At 31.6% G+C, this 21,353-nt stretch overlaps 1 protein-coding gene across 7 annotated transcripts in view; it reads right to left on the bottom strand.

Annotated features, from left to right (window-relative positions):
- LOC142323067 (solute carrier family 26 member 6-like) overlaps positions 1-21,353 on the bottom strand; it is a 169,606-nt gene that overhangs the window by 36,575 nt on the left and 111,678 nt on the right. For all 7 annotated transcript variants that reach the window (XM_075362207.1, XM_075362208.1, XM_075362211.1 and 4 more), the window contains 5 exons: positions 20,195-20,370; positions 17,802-17,966; positions 16,509-16,613; positions 12,369-12,502; positions 152-314 (listed from right to left, as the gene is read on the bottom strand). In XM_075362207.1, the coding sequence (XP_075218322.1) occupies positions 152-314; positions 12,369-12,502; positions 16,509-16,613; positions 17,802-17,966; positions 20,195-20,370 (743 nt within the window). The remainder of the gene's footprint in view (positions 1-151; positions 315-12,368; positions 12,503-16,508; positions 16,614-17,801; positions 17,967-20,194; positions 20,371-21,353) is intronic.

Below are 21,353 nucleotides of genomic sequence, written 5' to 3'. Positions count from 1 at the left end.
TAGCGTACTATAGAGCATTTATGCTTGTGGGTTAATCAGAATATATGATCAAGTACTCTCCACAATCAGAATACATTCATAAAATAGAATCTTCAAACATTATTTTCATGAATCTCATAAAAACATAAAAAAATATAAACATAAAACTTACAGATGCAATTAATTCTTGATTAGCATCGATTTCATATTTTGAAGTCTTTGCAAATATCGATGCCATTGAAATGTTTATAGAGAAAGCAACTAATGCAATTACTAAACCATCAATAACAAGATTTGGAAGAATCCATAAAGGAGGCAATTTTGGAGGAGGAAACCTGTAAAAAAAAGTAAAACAAAAATTTAATACACAATGCGATGTTCTCAAATTATTTTTACATAGAATTATACTTTATTTATTGATAAATATTAGCACATAAAAATTAAAATGAATGATAGCTTTATTCATTTAGGAAGTTATACATTTGATTTAATGTTATTTCAACAATCTTCAAGGTTACAAAGCAATGCTAAAGAATTAACAAGTATTTTTTAACATAATAGAAAAATAAGTAAAAAAATATATGAAGTAAAAAAAGTCTTCTTGAAAACTGAAGTTTTGAGGAGTAACATCAGTATAAGAAAATTGGGATTTCAGAGGTCAAAAAGCAATCAGAAATATAATTTCAGTTGTCAAGTAATATGAGAGTAGTTCATTGAATTGAACTATGTTTAAAAGAAATATGAAGTTAATGAATTCAAAAATGTTCAACTGAGTATTACTGATGGGCAATGTGCAGGATATGTAATTGAGATTTTGACTCCGGCTTTGAAACTTTCCAACAAAGCATTCTCAAGAAGGGTTTTGAGACAGCTTGGAGAAAGGCATTAAGAAAATAGAATTCACATGGTTAGAATACTTTAGCACACTTGCTGTCTGGTGGTGTACTCTGGTGGCGAGGTTTAAGTGCCTTGTTGGTAAGAACAGTTCAGTTGATTTTTCTCTTCTTAACAAAAATGAGTTGATCTTGGTGAGCAGTAGCTTGTATTAAAAATTGTAACCATAGAAATGAACAATTAACTTATTTATAAATATTTATTTTGTTAACTATATTATAATAACTGATAAATATTTACAGTTTTTGTTTTAATAAACATATTAAATGAAAACTGCAACTTAAATTTACCATATCCAACATTTTGGTAATAATGGGCTGAACTTTTTTTGTAACATTTACAATGCGAGATATTTTTGTGTACTAAGTAGCTGATGAATTTTTATGAAGGACAGTGTAGAAAAGTACATTCCTTTTTTCCAGAAGATAAAGAACTTTAATGTTCTCTCTTACTCACTTATGCATCAAATTATTTTGTTTCTACAACCCTCCAGTTACGACAGGCAGTCCAACATGACATCATACTCACTTTTTTTGCAGTAATTGCTCTTATCAGGTGGTAAGTTTATCATCTACATGGCAAGTACACATTCCAATTGTTTGTTATTCTTTGACATTGTCAATGGCAAAGAATCTTATATTTTAACAATATTTTGATCTAATAATTAAAATAAAATGGCTGGAGACAAAGAAACAGAACCAAGTATAAAAACATTTACTCGTCAAAGGAGAAATTCAAAAGCTAGATTGACTAAACTTAATAATCAGATAAACATATCAGAGATTGAAATAAAAATTGATTTATTAATCTTTAAGCAGAATAGGTTACAAAAAGTATTTCAGTCGACTGAAGAGTGGTGGGCCGATTCCTAAATATCCTGTATTCAAGAGGAAGGAAGAAAGGAGATTTTTCTAAGATTAGCCCTTTCGTGATAGCAGAGCCATTATGGAAGCAGCTGGAGGACCTGTTAAGGAAACAACAAAGACTGCAACAGGATTATTTGTAGAGACCGTCAATGACTGAGCTACAGTCATCATGGCTACTCAAAGCAAAGAAGATGGGACTCATCGACATTGAAGTTGTCCCACATTGTTTGTTAAATACTTCCACGGATGTTGTTGTGTGCATGTCTCTACTAAACTGCACAGAAGAAGTAATAGCTGAGGAGCTTCATCCACAAGTCGTTGCTTGTCGAAGATTGAACACACGACGCAATGGAAAAGTTCTACCCTCCGTGTCACATGTCCTGATGCTCAACTGACACCAGTGTCCGAAGAAGATAAAGCTGATTTTTATCAACTGGATGTTTGTCCATTCATTCTAACTTTGTTGCGATGTTTTGGGTACCAGAAATTTTTACAACAGTAGCGTGATGTACAAAAAAAAAATCTGTGGTGAGCCATTGCACCCTGATGACCCATGTAGGGAGCCATTTGCATGCATAAATTGCAAACATTGTGTGCTTCACTCAACATGATCATGTAACTATCCAGTTTATAAACAAGAAGTAGCTATCAAGGATGTGAAGACCATATAGAAGGTCAGCTACTACGATACGAACAAAAACTGTGACCAGTAGATCACCAAAGACTGTGTTCTATGCTCAGGTTGCTGTTGCAGCCCTCTTTAAAACAGGAGGATGATATCTGAACTGGCACCAGCATTAATCAAGATGGTCAAATGCATCATTAATGAGAAATTCAAAACGAAACCAGTTAAAGATTGAGTCATAAGCCGCTGCAGAAGGTAGCAGATGTTACTAAAACAAAGATTTATTCTTTACAAAGATTGGGCCATCAACCAGTTCTAACGGGAAGCCAAATAATGCGAAAGCTCACAGCAAATCTGAATCTAATAGAATGCAAATCAAAGTTCAGATTGAGAAAATCCCCACACAGGGATCTGAGAAGCTGGAAGTAAAGATGTTTGAAGAAAAATATTTTGAAAGACCATCAATGGAGCCTCTGAAAGCATGAAGGCCTTTAAACAAGAGGAAGAGTGCTTCGGCTTCCCCACATGCTCTAGTGATAGAGTGCAATGAGTCTTGACTCTGATGTACTGCTGATGGCTCCATCAGAGCCAGCAGCAAGCGATCCTCTGTGATTTGTGGCAGAAGATCAGAAGAATCCATCTTTGAGGCCTTTGACCCAATAGAGTTCACATCAAGGCCTTCAGGAAGATGCAAAAAAACCCAGAAAAGATGACTTAAGGATAAACCTAGGCAATAAACTCCAAGAAATTTGTTTATATGTACTTATAGAACTAACTGTGATTGATTTTGATTGTTTTCTGACATTTCTTTAGAAATGGTGAAGTGTTTTAACATAATTTAAAGTGTATTTAGTTAATTTTAAGTATTTTTAAATGGCAAGGGCACTTTACACCGTTGTCACCATGTGTCTTTTTGGGATTTTAATATCCTTCAACAAGTTTGTTATTTGATGATTTGTGATAAGACTAATCTGTAGAACGCAAGTGATTTTATCAGGGAGGGATAGAAACTTTTTTAACTTTTTAGTTTTTGATGTCGAAAGGGGCTGATGGCCACAGCAGTCATTACCCCTAAAATATCAAAAGAAAAGTAATAGTAATAGTAATAATAATCATCGACCGTACTTTCCAAGTACGTGTCAACAATGAATATTCATCTGAAAGAATGTTGGAAAATGGCATACCACAAGGTTCGCCGCTGAGCGGTACCCTGTTCATCACTGCCATTAATAAATTGATATTAGCCATTCCAGTAGAAATCAGCAAAAGCGTCTATGTTGATGATTTGGAAATTGTGTGTGCCAGCAACAAGACTGCTATGGTGAAATACAAATTACAACGGGCAATTGACGCCTTAAATGAAGTTGCGAGGAATAATGGATTCCAATTTTCACCAGAAAAAACGTGCTGTGTACACTTTTGTAGGAAGAGAATTTCTCACCAAAGTCCTACGTTGAGAATTAGCAATGATCCAATACAATATAAAGACAATGTGAGATTTTTAGGACTAGTATTGGATAAATTCCTTACGTGGGGATTACATATACAGGACTTGAGTGATAGATGCAAAAAAGCCCTAAACATTATAAAATGTTTATCGAACATCAATTGGGGCTCAGATAAAGAAATTTTATTGAGATTGTATAAGGCATTGGTTCAATCAAAACTAGACTACGGATGTATTGTATATTCATCCGCTAGGAAGTCGCATTTAAGAAAGTTAGACGTAATTCATAATAGCGGAATAAGATATGCGACAGGCGCTTTCCGCACAAGTCCGGCGGCTAGTCTGATGTCTGAAGCCGGAATAATGCCACTACATTATATAAGAGATATCCTTTTGTTAAGATATGCAACAAACGTATGGGCTTTTCCTGCTCATACAAATAATTAACTTTTCATGAATCATCCTATGGCTGCAGTATATGAACATCGTGCTACTTATTCCAGACCAGCCGGAATTAGGTACCATGAATTAAGAAGAAAATACGAAATTGCTAGGCCAGAGATACTAGCAATTTCCATGAGAGAAATACCGCCATGGCTCTTGCCAGCGGTAAATACAAGGTTGGATCTCTCTTGGGGAGAAATAAAAAAGAAGCCGGCAGTTATCATCCAACAGGAATTTTTGGCAACCGTCAGTAGTTAAGAAGAACATATTAGAATTTATACTGACGGTTCTAAAACTGAACATGGTGTTGGATGCTCTATATATGTAAATGGAGAAGCCCATTTTTGGAAACTGCCAGATATGGCCAGTGTCTACACGGCAGAACTTACTGCCATACAGCAAGCTCTTGGGTATACAGAACATTATTGCGAAGAAAGAGTGCTAATATGTTCCGATTCTCTAAGTGCACTTGTTGCAATTCGGAACAAGAACATTAAGGATGTCCTAATTTCAAACATCCTGTCCATTTTATACGCTTTAAATCAACGAGGACAGCGATGCGTATTTGTATGGACTCCAGGGCATGCTGGTATTACAGGTAACGAAAGCGCAGACGAAGCTGCCAGAAAGGCAACAGTCTGTGATGTTTTGGATGCATTTCCTAAAAGAGTGGCAGATGTTAAAAACTGTCTAACGAACATAGTACGAAACAAGTGGAATACTGATTGGAGAAGTTTAAATACAAAATTAAACTCAGTAAAAACTTCTCCATATAAATGGAAAAGCGACGTGAAGTTGACTCGCCGTGAACAAGTAGCTGTGACCAGACTTAGAATCGGTCACACACGATTAACAAATTCATATTTGTTAACCGGCAAAGAGAGACCAATGTGCGGTGTTTGTAATAAAACACTGACAATTAAGCATCTAATAGAAGAGTGTACCATATATGAGGACCTCAGAAAGAGGTTCCTGCTGAGAAATGATATTGCTGCTGATTTAGCTAATAGAAATAAAAGAAAAATAGTACACGCCAGTGGACTTCTTAAAAGTATATAAAAATGAAAATTTAAAGCTGTGATAAATAAAGTCTAAGAGGTAGTTATATATATATAAGGGAGTCTCGAAGCGTGGCACGTATAGTGATGGGAGGTAGCTCTCTTGCCTAGGCCATCCTGACTTGTCTGCATTCAAGAGCAGTGAGTCGGGGTGTGTCCAATGATGACATAGGGGGCCCCCAAGGGTGAACTGAGGGCGTGAGGCTATGGGTGCGGTGCATGCCTGTAGCCTGTTTATAGGGGGGCGTCAACTGCCACAGCATCCTGGCGCGACTGATATACTGCTTAACGGCGGTTCTGGTCGCCCCAAGGGTTTTAAATTAACAAATAATCGAGACAGGTAAAAGAAGATAAATGGTATGGTACTGACTTATATTTTTACTTTTATGTTCTTGGAGAATTTTATCTCAAATTTTAATATCGGGGCTTTTTACACCCCATAAGTGTTGTTTTGTTTTGTTGTTGTGTTTTAATGTTTCTGTGTAGTTTGTGCTTTTAAATAAAATATAAGGTCCCTTTACACCCTTACATATGACGATCCTGATGGTGATACTAATTTCTTTTTAAGAATGTGACGAGGACTAATGACCTTAGTAGTCGATGCCCGTAAAAAAAAAAAAAATAATAATAATAATGCCCCAGACCAAACCCAACCCCACATCCGAGCAGTAATATCTACGCACACATTTGGGGCGTGCAACGACATGGTATTTCAGTACTTTTGCTTACGTTGGCCAATGGACCAATGGTTTTGCTCAGGAGCTCCCTGTGGAGTATGGGATTAATTAAATGTGGTCCTGAGCTGGTTGCGATTGTGCTTCTTGGTTTTGTTGTTTGCAACGATGGTGGAAGGCATGACTGTGATCTGTTTTGCTGATGCTGGGTGGAATGCAAACAGGGAGTGCTCATTCCTCTTCTCAGTTGTGGAGCCAGGTTAAGGGTGAGCTGCTATGACCTTGCTCTGCTGACGTCTTACGCTGCTCAGTGTGGGTCAGTAACTTTGGCCTTCAGCAGGGATTGTCCCATGGTAAGGGTATTGAAGTCTTTACTGCTACACGTAAGCCCTGGGATGTCAGCATGTCAGATTGTGGGTCAGGTAGTACCTGACTCCTCGGCCCACATTAAATTTGTAGAAGGTGGTTAACTGCGGAACCCAGACAGGATCAATAATCTGCGGCACACCCAACCGTCTTTCTACCCACACCTTGTGGCTTAATGACTGACAAAAATATGGGCTATGGATACTTCTACATCCACAACATCTATGGCAGAGGTTCTATATAAAAACCCTCATCCTGGAGAGCCTCTCTCTTTGTCAGCAAGGAGGAGGGAAAGCGTTGATTTTTGTATTGAAGAGAAGGATTGAACTAAGTTTCGACCTAAGAGCAGTGGACCAATTCCAAATTATTTGGTCACAAAAAGAAAGTAGATTTTTCTAAAAACAATCCTTTTGAGATTACTTCGGGGGTCACGGAAGCTGCTGGAGGACCTGTTAAAGAAACTAGGAAGACTGCTATGGGACTGTAGAGATTGTCAACGACCTACAGTTATCACGGCTTCTGAAATCCATGAAGATTGGTCTGTTTGATACTGAGGTTGTTCCACATGGTACACTTTATGCTTTCAAAGATGTTGTTGTGTGAAGGGATTTGCTAAATTGCACTGAAGAAGAAATTGTTGAGGAGCTTTATGCACAAAGGAGTTGTTGCATGTTGACAATTGAACACATGACGCAATGGAGAAGTCTTACCCTCTGTGTCACATGTTTAATGTTTAATAGACCTAAGTGCCAAGATAAAATAAGGGCTGGTTTTCATACACTGGATGTTCATCCTTTCATCCCGACTATACTGCAGTGTACTGGATGCCAGAGGGTCAGACATACAGCAGTATGATGCACGAGGAAACAAGTCTGTTTGCAGAAATATTACACCCGGATGACTCGTGTAGGGATCCACCAGTTTGCACAACTGTAATGGATATCATATCGGTGAGATCATCAAGAAATTGTCCGAAATACAAGGAAGAAGTGGCAATACAGGAGGTAAAGTCCATTCAAATGGTCAGTTACTTTGAGGCCAGAAAAATTGTTCTCAGCAAATCGTCAAAGGTCACATGCTAAGCACAGGTTGCTGCTGCCCCTGCAACCACTTTTAAACCAAAGGGCATGATAACTGAACTAGCACCAGTCTTAGCCAGGCAATATAGTGGAACAAATCATTAATCAGAAGATCAAAAGTTGACCAAATAGGAAAAGCAGCCCAAGGTCATTGACAAGACAAAAACAAACTATTGAATAAAAGAGTTCATTACCATCGAGGAATGAGCCTTCAACCAGTTCCAAAGCGAAGGACAGTGAACAGAAAATGAAAAAGAAGCCATTAGAAGAAGTTAAAGTAGAAATTGAAAAAATTCCTATACAGAGAACTAAGAAAATAGAAATAAAAGTATTAGAGAAAGAAGATTTAGGATAAACAAAAATGGAGCCTCCAAAAGCATGGAGGCCTTAAGTGAGAGGGCAAGGATTTCAGCTGCCCCACAAGTATTAGTGGGGAGTGCTTTGAGTCTCGACTCAGATGCACTACTGACCGTAGCATCTGAGATAGTAAAGGATCCTCTGTGCTCAGAGGATTCCATTTCCGAGGCCTCACATACATTGGAATTCAATGTTGAGGCCTTTTGGAAGATGGAAAAGAGAAGCAAAAAGGAATGGCCTACGGGAAAACTTAGATAATAGATCTTAAAAGGAAGTAAGTTCAAATGTGTTTTTGATAAAATTATTGACAAAGTATTTTTTTAAAATTTATTTCGATATTTTTCTAACAACATATCAATAGAAATGGATTGTGTGTTCTAATGCACTTCAACAAGTTTTGAAGTTTTTTAATGTGTCTTTTTAATTGTTTTCAATTGGCAAGGGCTCTTTACACCCTCGTCATCTTGCGTTTCTTTTGGGGGTTTTAATATCCCACGACAAGTTTTCATTAGATGATCTGTATTGACAAGACTAAGTTGTAAGTGTTTTACCGCAATGAGAGAGAAATATTTTTTCTTTTAACATGGAAACAGGCTAATGACTAAAGTAGTTGATGCCCCTAAAACCTCAAATAAAAAAAAATTATACATATTTTATTATATATAATATAATAAAATATTCTTGTGGCACAAATGTCACAAGAAAATTTCACTTAATCCTTCAGAAAAAAAAAAAAATTTAAGCTGGATCTGTTGTTGTTCAGGATTTAACTCAACAATCAAACTGGTTTCAGAACTGAAATCACTCTTAGCAAGTGGTGGGGTACACCTCTGAAAACTGTCTTAAACAGTGGTAAACTCTACAAGATTCCAACGGTTATACTCGTCTTATAAGACATACATCTAACGAATATGGAAGAAAATCCTTAACTGGGATGACAAACTTCCTCTAGTTTTAGAGCAGGGTGAAAGACTATTTACAGTTCTCTTAGATTTCTTGATGAGATTCAAATTGACAGAAAAGTTATCATATATAAGTACTGATGATAACTTCATCATTTCTAAGATTGCTTACCAGTTTGAGTACAATCTGTGAGAGCATTTCTTAACACTGGTGTTGACTTCACTGGTCTGGTGTACATCATATAAGTTGCAGTAAAACATAGATCAAGTGTTACATTTTGGCCTTGCTATTTGAGCTGTTTACTTGGAACTGAGAATGATCAAAGTTTAAAGGCGATCATAGCAGATTTAAGTTGATTCATGGCTTGTCATAGAAATTGTACTAATATCTTCAGCGATAATGGATATAACTTTTCATTGACATTTATAATGAGCTCCATGGTATACTTGATATGCTCAAGAATTAATTTAAAATTGGCAATGCATTGCCAATAGTCTTATCAGTAGCAGTTCAGTTCCCCAAGAGTACTGTGCTTTGAAGGTCTCTGGGAGAGTGCAATCAAGTTGATGAAATTCCAACTTCATCGCATTATAGGGAACATCTTTTTAACACTTGAAAAAATGACAATATTTCTTACATAGATTGAGGCTTGTTTAAATTCCATGCTAAAGTCAAAATTATTTGATGATCCTTCAAATTTATCCTATTTAACACCTGGTCATTTTCAAGCATGTGAATCTCTTACCAAACTTCTCGTTCCAGACCTGAGTAATATGTCTCTCAATAGGGTGAGTAGGTGGCAACATGTATAACAGCTCATGCACAAACTGTGGTGTAAATGGTCTATTGGTCATTTCTTCAGCGATGCAGTAAATGGGCATAAATGAACTTTCAACGAGGTACAGTTATTCTGATCAAGGATAATCATTTCCCTCCATTAAAGTGGAAACTTGAGGTTATTTGAGATCTTCAGCCAGATTCTGATGGACTTGTTCGAGTACTGTCAGTTCATACTAGTCAAGATACTGTAGTGAAAAGATAAATTGTAAAAATTTGTCCATTAACAAATCAAGCTCTACTGTTTTGCTCTGAAAAGCCTTAATAAAATGCTAAGCTTGTCATAGTTCTTAAATATTTATTATGTTTACATATATTCTCATAAAAAGTGTAATAATGTCATCTCTTAGGGCTCCCTCAAAAAAGTGAGAATAAGTTTTTAATATATAAAAATGGGCTACAAGATCATTATCTGGCACCCATACATACAAAATTGTGTAGACTTATATTTAATAAATTAAATATGTTAACTTATCCTAGTGTTTATATTTAAGAATGTACAATCTTTGCTACAAAAAAAAAATGGCCACTTATACTATAAAAAATAACAATATCCACCTTTACTAAACCAGGCAATGGAACTATTTTCATACAATTCAACACAGTACTTTGGCTTAGGAGAAAGGTCGTTATCATGCTACTGTTGCTATTTTTTGTAAATTGCCAAACTATTTGAAAACTGTTCCCATCAATTTATTTAAAAAACAATTAAAAATTTTTCTTTTATGTAAACAATATTATTCTGTTGATGAATTTTTAAGTAATACTAATTAAAAAACACAAAAAAATTTATATGCATCCTATTCAATATGATCTCAAAATAATTTTCAATAGTAGCTTATGAATTTAGTTTTTTGTAGTAATTTTTTATATTTAATCTAGTTTCTTAATATTAATATAAACTTTAACACACCAATTTTTTATCTTATAATCAGCTTTTATATTTATAATTTATCTTTTATTGATGTGATCTATATAATCTATTTAATGTAGCGATCAGAATAAAGATTTATTTATTTATTATTAGGGACTGAAGTGACAACATTTAAATGATTATTAGAAAAAATAATGACTAAGTGCAATTTAATTCATCATTATGAGATTGTATCTAAACAATAAACCACGGGAGGAAAAATGTAAGTTTTTAAATCAAGAACAATTTAAGAATTGACATGATGGTAAAATGATGTTCATGATCTTCTGAAGAAAAAAGACGAAATCTTTTGAAGGATAGCATAATCTTTTTAAATAAAAAGGTCGATGCTGTTTAATGAGAAAAGAAATGCTTTTTCTTCATAACACTTGTACATGTACTGCATGACTGTACCATACTATGCAATCAATAACCTCTTGAATCAGGTGAAACCTGGTCGGAAGATTCAGGCTTCCTTTTGTTTAGCCGACTCAGGGAAGTTACGTGTATAATCAAGTTTAAAATTAATGAAAAGGGAACACAAGTGTTCAAAACTGGCTACAACTTATGACAAAAATTTCAATAAGTAATGATGGAATGAACTGTAAAATTTTTTAAAAACTCTTTATTTGTGGTTGGCATAAAAAACTGACAGTTTTGAAGTTCTTGTTCTGGGGTAGTTTTTTTTTTTAAAGAAAAGGATAAATTATTACAAAAATTCAGTATAAATTAAAAAAAAAATACAATTACTTACTGAACAACTTTGTATGTGAGTATGTCAAACAAAAAATATTAAAAAAAAAGATCAATTGATGACAACATGTATGTATATCACTGCGATTCATTAAGCAATGTGTGAACTCAATTAAGGGTCTATAAGCCCGATAATACAAAACAAAATATTTATCTACTTTATACTACTATGTCACACATGTTAATGTTTAAATGATACACAAATAGAACCAAACAGCTTCTGTTACAACAAGACATATTCTATAATAACAAACTAATTTTCAATACAGCCTACCTAATTTTCAGTACAGATAGAAATTTGAAAAAAATTTACAGTAAATTAATGAATGTTGTTAAGTGTTATATATATAAAACTTTCAAAACAACATCTTTTTTAATTTCTTTTGTGATAAATGAATAAATATTTAGGAAAAAAAATCTGGTCAAAACTAGATATAAATTTAAAATGAAAAAAAAACTAGATTGATTTAGAGCAATTTTAATCTAAATTTGAATTTTTTATGGTATTAATTCACTAATGTATATAACGTTTTATTGTACAATACAGTCTACAAAGTACACTCAGATTATTATTATTATTTTAAGGTTATTTTGCAAACAGTAATTTAGGCAAAAATTAATGTAAGTTGTATAACTTAAAGGGTCTTCAATAAATATATAAGTTGATAAATAATAACTGCCTTAACTGAGTGTTCTTTAAGGTATAATTTTATTTAACTATTAAAATCCATTAATTATTCAATTCAACAACAAAGAATATGTTAAGTCGGGGAAATAAGTAATAATGTTTTATACATTCTTCTGTCATGCTTATAAACATTGAAAATAAAATTAACAATATCTTTCTTTATACCAGTAATCTCATCTTCTGGATTTAATTTAAAATGTTTACAAAAGTTTTATCTAACAGAGATGAAAAACTTGCCTTATTAATCAAACAACTATAAAACAAAAATTATACACAATTATTATGTACAGTAATTAAATAAGTAAATAACTGAGAATAAATACAACACTTGAAGATACAGTAATAATGTAAGTGTGATGTGAATACACATTCTCATCTTGGCTGGTATCAAATTGTTCTTTGCAGTGTCAGACATTTATTTTCAATGAATCATTTTATAAATGTTTTTTTAGACTTTATTGGAATAATGTTAGAGATGTATTTACCCTGTAGGAATATTTCCAACGGCTGTAATGTTGTATTCAGATGGAAGCTTCCAAAATATTGATGCCAGAGTGCCTCCAGTTATAATTATTAATTCTACTGGAAGAGGCACGGGTAACTTTTTACTAAGGTATGGCTGAAACAAAATTATTTCAGTAAAGACATTTATTAATCATTTTTTATTAACAAATATAAAAAAACTGTTTTTTTTTTGTTTTTTTAATAGTGAACAAACAAAGAGATAAATTTTAGCCAGTACAAAAGTGCTCTTCTGCATGTATAATTTATTATTAAAACTGTTAATTCAATTATTAGCAACTTATAACCTGAGGCGATTACTATTTGCTTAAGAAAAAGTATTTCAGATGATTTTTCCTTAGTATCAGAGAACTACAAATTAAATTTTTAATAAGTCAATAGAAATGCTGCACTTCTTGGTATTATACAGTTTAAACAAATTACTAACAGACAACAAACAAATTTAAGCTATTTTAAAAGTTTTCATATTACCATTTTTACTTTCTTGTATGAAGTAAAGGAATCCAAAAAAATTTGGATTTTGTACTTTTTCTTAACTGCAGTAATAAGCTCTCATTGGGGGCTTTTCAACAATATATCAAAGTGGTATTTATTTTCATTGATTCCAGAGTTATAGCCAAATAAAATGTCAATTAATGAAATATTTAGATCTTAGGGGAAGGATCGGTTCAAATCAGACTCCATCTCTTTTTTTTTTTTAATTTAAATATATTGATTTATCAATAATTATTAACGTCTAATTGCAAAAAAACTTTTACGATGAATAATAATTCAATAATAACAAAAAAAAGAAAAAATATCATAAGTTTTTAATGAAATAAAATTTTGTGTATTTTTCATTTAAAAAAAAGGTGTAAATTTAATTTAATAGGCGTACAAGAAAGTCATGTCTTTTCCACATCAGATTTTTTAAATACATAAAAGTAAACTTAAGCAGTAAATAAATTTACTTATGCGATACGTAAATTAATGAAAGCTATTGACAACACAACCCCTGTTGAAGGAGCTGTTATATGGCTTCAAGAACATTTACTGGAAGCATAACTTCATAAATTCAGAAAGGGAATAATATTTTTAAAACTCTTTTTAGAAAATAAATGTATTTATAAAAAAAAGAATAGACACACCAAAATAAATGCTCTATTTTACAAAAATACATAGTAGTGAAAAATATTGAAGAACTAAGCCGTAACTGGTATGATATGATATATAAGGCATGGTAGAATTAAAAAATAATAAATGATCTAAAGGGAAATGGAAACTATAAAAACCTCAAAAGTTTAATCAAAAATAGATGAGAATGGAGGTGGACATAGTCCAAAGGACCTGTCTCAGGGAAAATTACCATTCAATGATTGTAGAAAAAGGATAGAGCTGGTGATGTTTATATATTTCTTTGGCTTTTTTCCTTTTTTTAAAGATATTGATTAAGATTTAAAAAATATATATAACAGTATTACAGTGCAAATAAAGATAAATACAGTACTAATTTTTTTTAACCACACCCAAAATAAAATATTTTTACACTCTTTCATTTAAGCTTGATGGTACAGACCTACCTAATGAGCACTGTCATTCAAAATAAGAGTAAAATTAGTTATTAATCAAATAATTAAAATGCAATTTTTAAAAATTAAAAAACAGTTTAATTCAAGCAGAACAAGTGTGACTGATCTCCAACGCTTCAGAAGACCAATTGAAGTTTTGACTACTGTGCTGCAAAATCAGATAAACAATCTTATTTATGAAGACAGGCGAGTCAAAATTTCCCAAATTGCTAGTTTGTGTAATATTACTGCTGGAACCATGCATTCAATCATTCACGACTTGCTGAATTATTACACAATGTGTCAAGATGGGTTCCAAGACAGTTGACTCAAGCCATAAAGACACCTGAATTTGCATCTGTTCTGAGCTCAAAGAACGGTTTGAGGATGGGTTGAGAGGTGTTACCACATCCTCATTACAGGCCAGACTTTGCCCTGTTTGATTTTCATCTGTTTGGCCAGCTCAAACAATTTTTACACAGCTTTTTTGACGACAACGAAGCGGTCAAAAAAGTGGAACACGAATGGTTCAAACAGCAAGGTAAGGACTTCTATGCTGCAGGAATTAGAAAGCTCACAGAATGATGAGACAAGTGTCTTAATGTTGCTGGAGACTATGTTCAAAAGTAGTGTAGCTTTCATTGTCATTGAAGAAATTATTTTTTCCCTACATCATTTGTCTCGTCACACAAACAGATTCAGGTGATTCATTATATTGTTGACATCTTTTGACAACTTTGTGCTCTAAAAATGCTGTATAATATATGGCGTAAAAGATAACTTCAAGGGTTCTGTAAAGATGAAGATCACAAATAATAGTAAAATTAGAGAAATTTATATAAACTGTATGAAAAATGTGCAATGCCACAATATGTGGAATTCTATAAAGGCACTCTAATCAGATGAATTAACCAGCAGATGCTATCCTTAACCTTTTTAAGATTCAAAAAATGGAAATACTGTTGCAGGGTAGGAATAAATTATTTATGTAATAATTATATAATAGTAAGTTCATCACTTTATGTTTTAGTTATAGCAGAACGTAAATAAATTGGTGTCAATAAAATTTTATAAGTTTTGAACTTGAAATTTCAATGACGGATTATAAAAAATTATTTAAAAAACTGATTCACTTGTTTTAAAAATATTTAATAAAGTATTTTTATATTTTTGAGTTATATTAAGTTATCCGAATTTATTATTTACCTAATTGGGCTTTATCTTGTTTATTGATACTTTACTTTTACGCACAATAGTAATATTTTTTTACTGGTAGCAGCGAGAAAAACAACCTAGAAAGGTATTTTTACAAATATACATCTTCTAATATTATCCTCTTACATGTTCTTAAATTAACTGTGCAGGTTAAATAATAAGACATTATATAACAAGAAATAGTTCTTGGTCTGACTGAAAAAACAAAATATCTTTCAGAATTTTTTATTTATTTTTCAACATAGTATTCTTGCAATTTGATATATTTTGACCTATAACTTTTACACTCTCGGCGCAATGCAATTTGTCCAACTCTGGAAAAATTAGCAGTTGTCGCAGCTTTGACGTCATCATTTGAAGTGAATCATCCAGCAGCTATTTCTTCAGGTTTGGGAAGAGGAAGTAATCACTGAGAGCCAAATCCAGTGAATACAGTGCAGGAGGAAGCACTTTGAAGAATAAATGGTGGAGTTTGTCGCAACAACCCAAGACATGTGCAGGTACATTATTGTGGTAAAAGAGCACTTTCTTTTTTGCCAGATACAGATGTTTAGCCTGAGCAGTACACTTCAACTGGTCCAGTAATGAAGGATAATACTTCACGGTGAAGGTCCTGCCTCTTCTGGGTAGTCTACGAATACCATATAATAAGAATCCCAAAAAAATGTAGCCATGATTTTCCTGCAGATGGAACTATTTTTGCTTTCATCTGCATTACGACTGAATACTACAGTAATATTACTGCATTACAACAATAAATTCCACTGTAAGCTGAGCACCTGCCCTGGTCAAACCACTAATATTTTACATGGGAAGGCCTAACCCACCATATTTTCCCATAACAGATTCCTATGTTATGACAAGTATATGTAACCTATTAAGAAACTAATGGAATTTTAAAATGGCTCTTATTGTATAGAACGAGTTTTAGAATAAACTTCAACACAAAAATTAAAATGAACAAAAATATAACTGTTTAAGTCACCTTAACAAATTAATTTTTAAAAAACCCAGAACTATTCAGAACAATTTTTAAATGAGGACAGTATGACTATTTTTCCTTCTACCATCTTATTACGATATAATTTTATTTTTTGTTTTTAATGTAAATACAGAGCGACTCATTGCAGTGAAGATTTAGTTTTACATATGACTCATGGTAAAGGTTATAAAACTATTAAAAATAAATAAATTCTGATAACAAAATAAATGTGTCTATATTTTATCATAGCTTGAATCTCAGTTAATTAATGAATTTTAATATCGATTTGTGTGAATATTAATTGAATAAAAATTTATTTTGTTTTTTAATTATATGTAATGAAATGTTGTACATCTTACCTTAAGAATATCACTATACACAGTCAATATGACTACGACAATGAATGTCATACCGGTCGCTAAAAAATTTGATGATTTAATATTTGCTGCGAGATCAATGTAAGTCTGAAAAGAAAAACAAAATTAATATGAATTATAAGCAAATTTATTACACTTTGCAGTAATAGATATAATTGTTTGACTATAATCCACATAATATAATCAAATCTAAATAAGGTGGAAAATATTTAGTGTGAAATTATAAACCAGATATTTTTCATACAACCGAATTATATGTTACAGAAACAAAGAGAAAAGGAATAAGATGAACAAAAAGGGAATTACAAGTGAAATAAAATGAGAAAGAGGGAGGGTAGAACTTCTATGTACTGTAGAATAAAAATAATGCAATAAATGATATTTTATTTAATATTTTTGTACTTATATAAGAATTATTTATTTATTTTTCTGGTTTAATTTTACCAGATTTTAGATTAATTTTTTCTTAAAAAGTTAGATTAGTTTTTCTTAAAAAGACTATGTTATTCAATTTAGATAAATATTTAAAATTTTCTGATACAGTCAAACATTTCACTTTCTGAGTTAACACTGATGAACATGGCAAAGCAACGGAATCATAACTGCTTCTATGGTGATAGAAAGTGGTAGCTTTTTACAATCACTGTTTAAAGTATCAGCTTTGACAGCCCCTTCAACTAATTGTTGTTAATGTTAATGGATTTTCATAATGTCAAAATCTGTTAATAATGGAGGCATAAGTATATTCTTGTTGAGATGCTCATAAACTCATTTAGAGAAACTGAATAGAACTGGGATACAATCAAACATTTCAGAAGTTGTTAACTAATTTTCTTCATGTTGTTCAATTTCTAAACAGAATCCAGTATGAGTGAAGCAACTTTGAACTATTGTGAACAACGTAAGGTTCCAAACTTTTTATAACGAATCTCATCAGCATCAAGAAAAGTAACAAAAAGGAAAATGAATCCCAAATTAGGTAATATATAAATTTAATGGTTTCTCTTAAATAGTTCAGTAGAGTGGATGTTTATGTACTTGAGCCAGTATAGACATGACATAACATATTCTACTCTCTTCCTCTTTCAAAAGGATGGGTTCCTTTCATCTAAAAATGCTTGCAGGCATACATGGATTTTATATGTAGTGACATAAAACGTGAACAAAAAACATTTTTAATATAAATTTTTTTGTCAAATGATACTTCATGTTAAATGTCTTCTGTAATGATTACATCAAAGAAAACTGAATGTATAATATGTAAAAAAAACCTACAAAAATAGTCTTTAAATATCCTGTATGAGGTGGCAGTTTCAGTCCAAATATATGTTTCATCTGAGATGTAAGTACCATTACAGCAGCGCCCGTTGTAAAACCACTAACAAGAAATTCTGACATAAGAACACTAAGAGAACCTAAATGTAGTAGACCAAAGAGGACCTGCCAACAAACAGATTAATACAATTACTGTAATTATAATAAATACATTTAAAAAATCTCATAAATATTTAGTATCCTATATCAATCTAAAAACTGAATATTTAATAATCAATAAGAGTTAAGAGATTGAAGATTAGGGCCCTTTACTCCCTTAATATTTGAATAATTCCACCCTGCTTTTTACAAATATGTTAGAGTCTATGTTTGCAAAGATGATATGACCTTTTAAGTAAAATGTTTTTTGTTAATTCAATAACAAAAATTATGCTAGATATTTCTAATAAAAGTTGTCAAAGTTTATCTTATTACCAACTGGCAAAGAAAAGGTTAATTAAAGTTAAACATACTCAACAACCTTTTGTTTATTAATAACTATTATCATCAGGTATCATAGCATTATTACAGCAATAACTCTTAAACATATTTAATTAAAATAAATAGTTTATAAAAGAAAAGCATAAATAAATAATTATGAGTTATTAATGATTTTTTGTGCAAAATTGCCTATGTTGTAATTCTAAAAAATAAATAAATTATCTCTAAAAAATAAATTATCTTGATATGAATGAGATATGCATCCATGTTTTATATTCATAAAAAATAAATCTACAGTTGATTTGTTTGTATTCAAAATAGTAAAATAATAAAATGAAAATTATAAAATATGAAAAGATTCTTTGTTTACCTGCTAAAGTTTCATTAATACATGTAATGAAGAAAGAGAGGAAAAAATTAGATAGTTAAGGATAAACTAGTTTTTTCCTAATTAAAATCCACTAAATACAGCTAAAATCAAAGCAACTAAAATTTATGATTTAACTTCAACATTTCTTAGTACTTTGTAGTGTATTGATGAAACTTGAAAAAATTGTTCATATGCAAAAATCAAAAAATATAATACAAATATAGTAATTATTACTACTCATTCTAGATTCTATAAATCAATGGGATACGTTACTTTAAAAAAAAAAAATGACAGAAAATAATTAATTGTGATTATTTTAACAAAGTAGAAAGATTTTTTAAATTTAATTTTCAGCATACAAAATAGTTAATTTGAAAAAAAAAAGAAAAAAGCTCATTAATATTGGTTAAAAATACATTTATGCCAATAATTTCACACATATCTAAAAAAAAGAGAAAACAGGCTTTGCATTCTAGGCAAGAATATAATACCTGGTAGACCATAATTTTTTCTGGATAATTAATTCACTACATAAGTTCAAAGTTTGTATATGGGAATATGAAACAGATCATTTTAGCATATGAAATATACCAAGCCTGACCAGGATTCAAACTTACTGGATTTCAAGATTTTCTGGATCAAAGGCTCAAGTTGCTACTACTCCAAGAGATCAGCTAGCCTGCGGAGAATTAATCAGTCCTTGATTATCCTATCTGTGGTAATGGTTGGTAAAAGGACTACCGGGAAGGTCAATGAAAGGAGTAAATTTAAATACAATGAAAAACAGGATTTGGAAAACCAACAATTTTAAATATAAAATTTTAACTAATTTATTATTACAAGACCACATAAAAGCGAAAAAAAAATTTTTGACAGATTTGTATGACATTCTTGAAGTTTCCAGATACCTGGTGCAACTTTCTTAATTCATGACCTGTAGGCAATTATTTCACTAGTTCATGTAATGAGTATAACTATACTTGTTATATTCATGGATGACCAGGACAGGGTGTGTTCTTAATTACAACCATTAACGCTAAAATATGAGTTCAGCTAGACCTTGAACTATCAACCTTGTCCAAAGGAAGGCTAGCTCTTCTGACAAACATTCAAGAAGTATCGCCATCTGACACAAATCTTTAAACCTTTCGACAGTTGATACTTTGGTAAGAAAGAAATTATGACTAAATTATAATTATTAAAAAAGTATTGTCTGTAATAGAACAAACAATAGATTTTATACGTTAGAATTCTGGTCAGGCTTTTAACATTTTTTCATACATTAAAAAATTTCTTCATATTCCCATATCTTCATATTCCCAGTAACAAATATTAAGTTTATAAAGTGAATTATAACAAATAACAAGAAAAAATAATGTATGTGCAAAAATAAAAATTGATAAAATTAAGAATATATGATTTTTATTTTTTGTATGAATAAGTCATGAGGCATTGTGGCTAAGCTGCAAGATGAATAAATTGTTTATGAATAATCAAGAATAGACCATCAAAATTTTATATAAAATAAATAATCTTACAATACCTGCCATAATCCAACTATGAAACAAACAGCTGTTGCTACTTGAATAGGTGTTAATTGGTTATCTGTTAAATTATTCGGTAACAGATGAGTACTGTTATTAACATCAATGGGGTCTAATGAAGTTGAATATTCTAATACAGGTTTACTCGTCATCATACATATCACAGCAAATGTACCTATGACAGAAAAATATGTGCATGTATATTAGTGTACAGTTGCTATATCATTGGCTTAGAAGTAAGAATGAATCCACTTTTAATGGGTGAATAAAGATATTTTCTTTTAGTGGTAAAGTGGTCCAAGTTCTATTGTGCAACTTATAGAATGTTAAGATATGACAAGTTCCTAAAGTCTTACTTCTACTGAAATGAAGAGGTGTCTATATGGAAATTGGTTAATAGTGAATCTATACTTGGTATAACTTCTGGTATTAAAGCTGACAAATCGAGACTTCATCAATGTTGTACATATACTCAATATTTCTTTTAACAGTGAAATAGCAGAGTATCATGTATTCACTATTATCTCTAAGATATTTGTATTTATAGGATCAACTGATCAAAGGAGTCCACCTTGTGGATAAGCGATGAGTTATTACTAGTGGTACTGTGATTTTTGTTGTCTAGTCTTTAACATTTGATAAATGAAATCTTCCATATACGTTATACATAACTGGCTGAATATGTTTACTTTTGTCAAAAAGAAACAGAAATAAAACCAGTCATCCATACATAATAAAAGTATCTTGATTTGATGACTTTATAGATATAAAAGATATAGCTAGGATATTTATGCATGACAAAATAAGAGATGCTGATAAAAATTAAAAAAAGATATGTGGTTAAACATAAAATTAATGAGATATGAAAAAGATAAAAAAAAATTATTTTTAGTTAACAATTATACTGATCAGTAAAAAGAGCTAAATGTTGTAAAAAAAGGTGGACTAAGCTACATGCAGTAGATTGTACAATAAAAAATTGAAACTTTTTTTTAGAAAAAAAAAATGATTTATTAAAATTGTGCAATTAGATAATTCCAAAGGAGTACCATTGTTTTTATTAAATTCTTCCAGGATCATCAAAAAGTGCAACAGGTATCCAGAAAACATGATGTGCTGTCAAAAAGTGACTGAATAAGGACAAATAGGTTTTGTGGA

The sequence above is a fragment of the Lycorma delicatula genome, chromosome 4, assembly GCF_047948215.1.
Source record: "Lycorma delicatula isolate Av1 chromosome 4, ASM4794821v1, whole genome shotgun sequence".
Taxonomy (NCBI): domain Eukaryota; kingdom Metazoa; phylum Arthropoda; class Insecta; order Hemiptera; family Fulgoridae; genus Lycorma; species Lycorma delicatula.
Note: the sequence above shows the minus strand (reverse complement) of the source record. Positions and strands in the feature narration are given on the sequence as shown.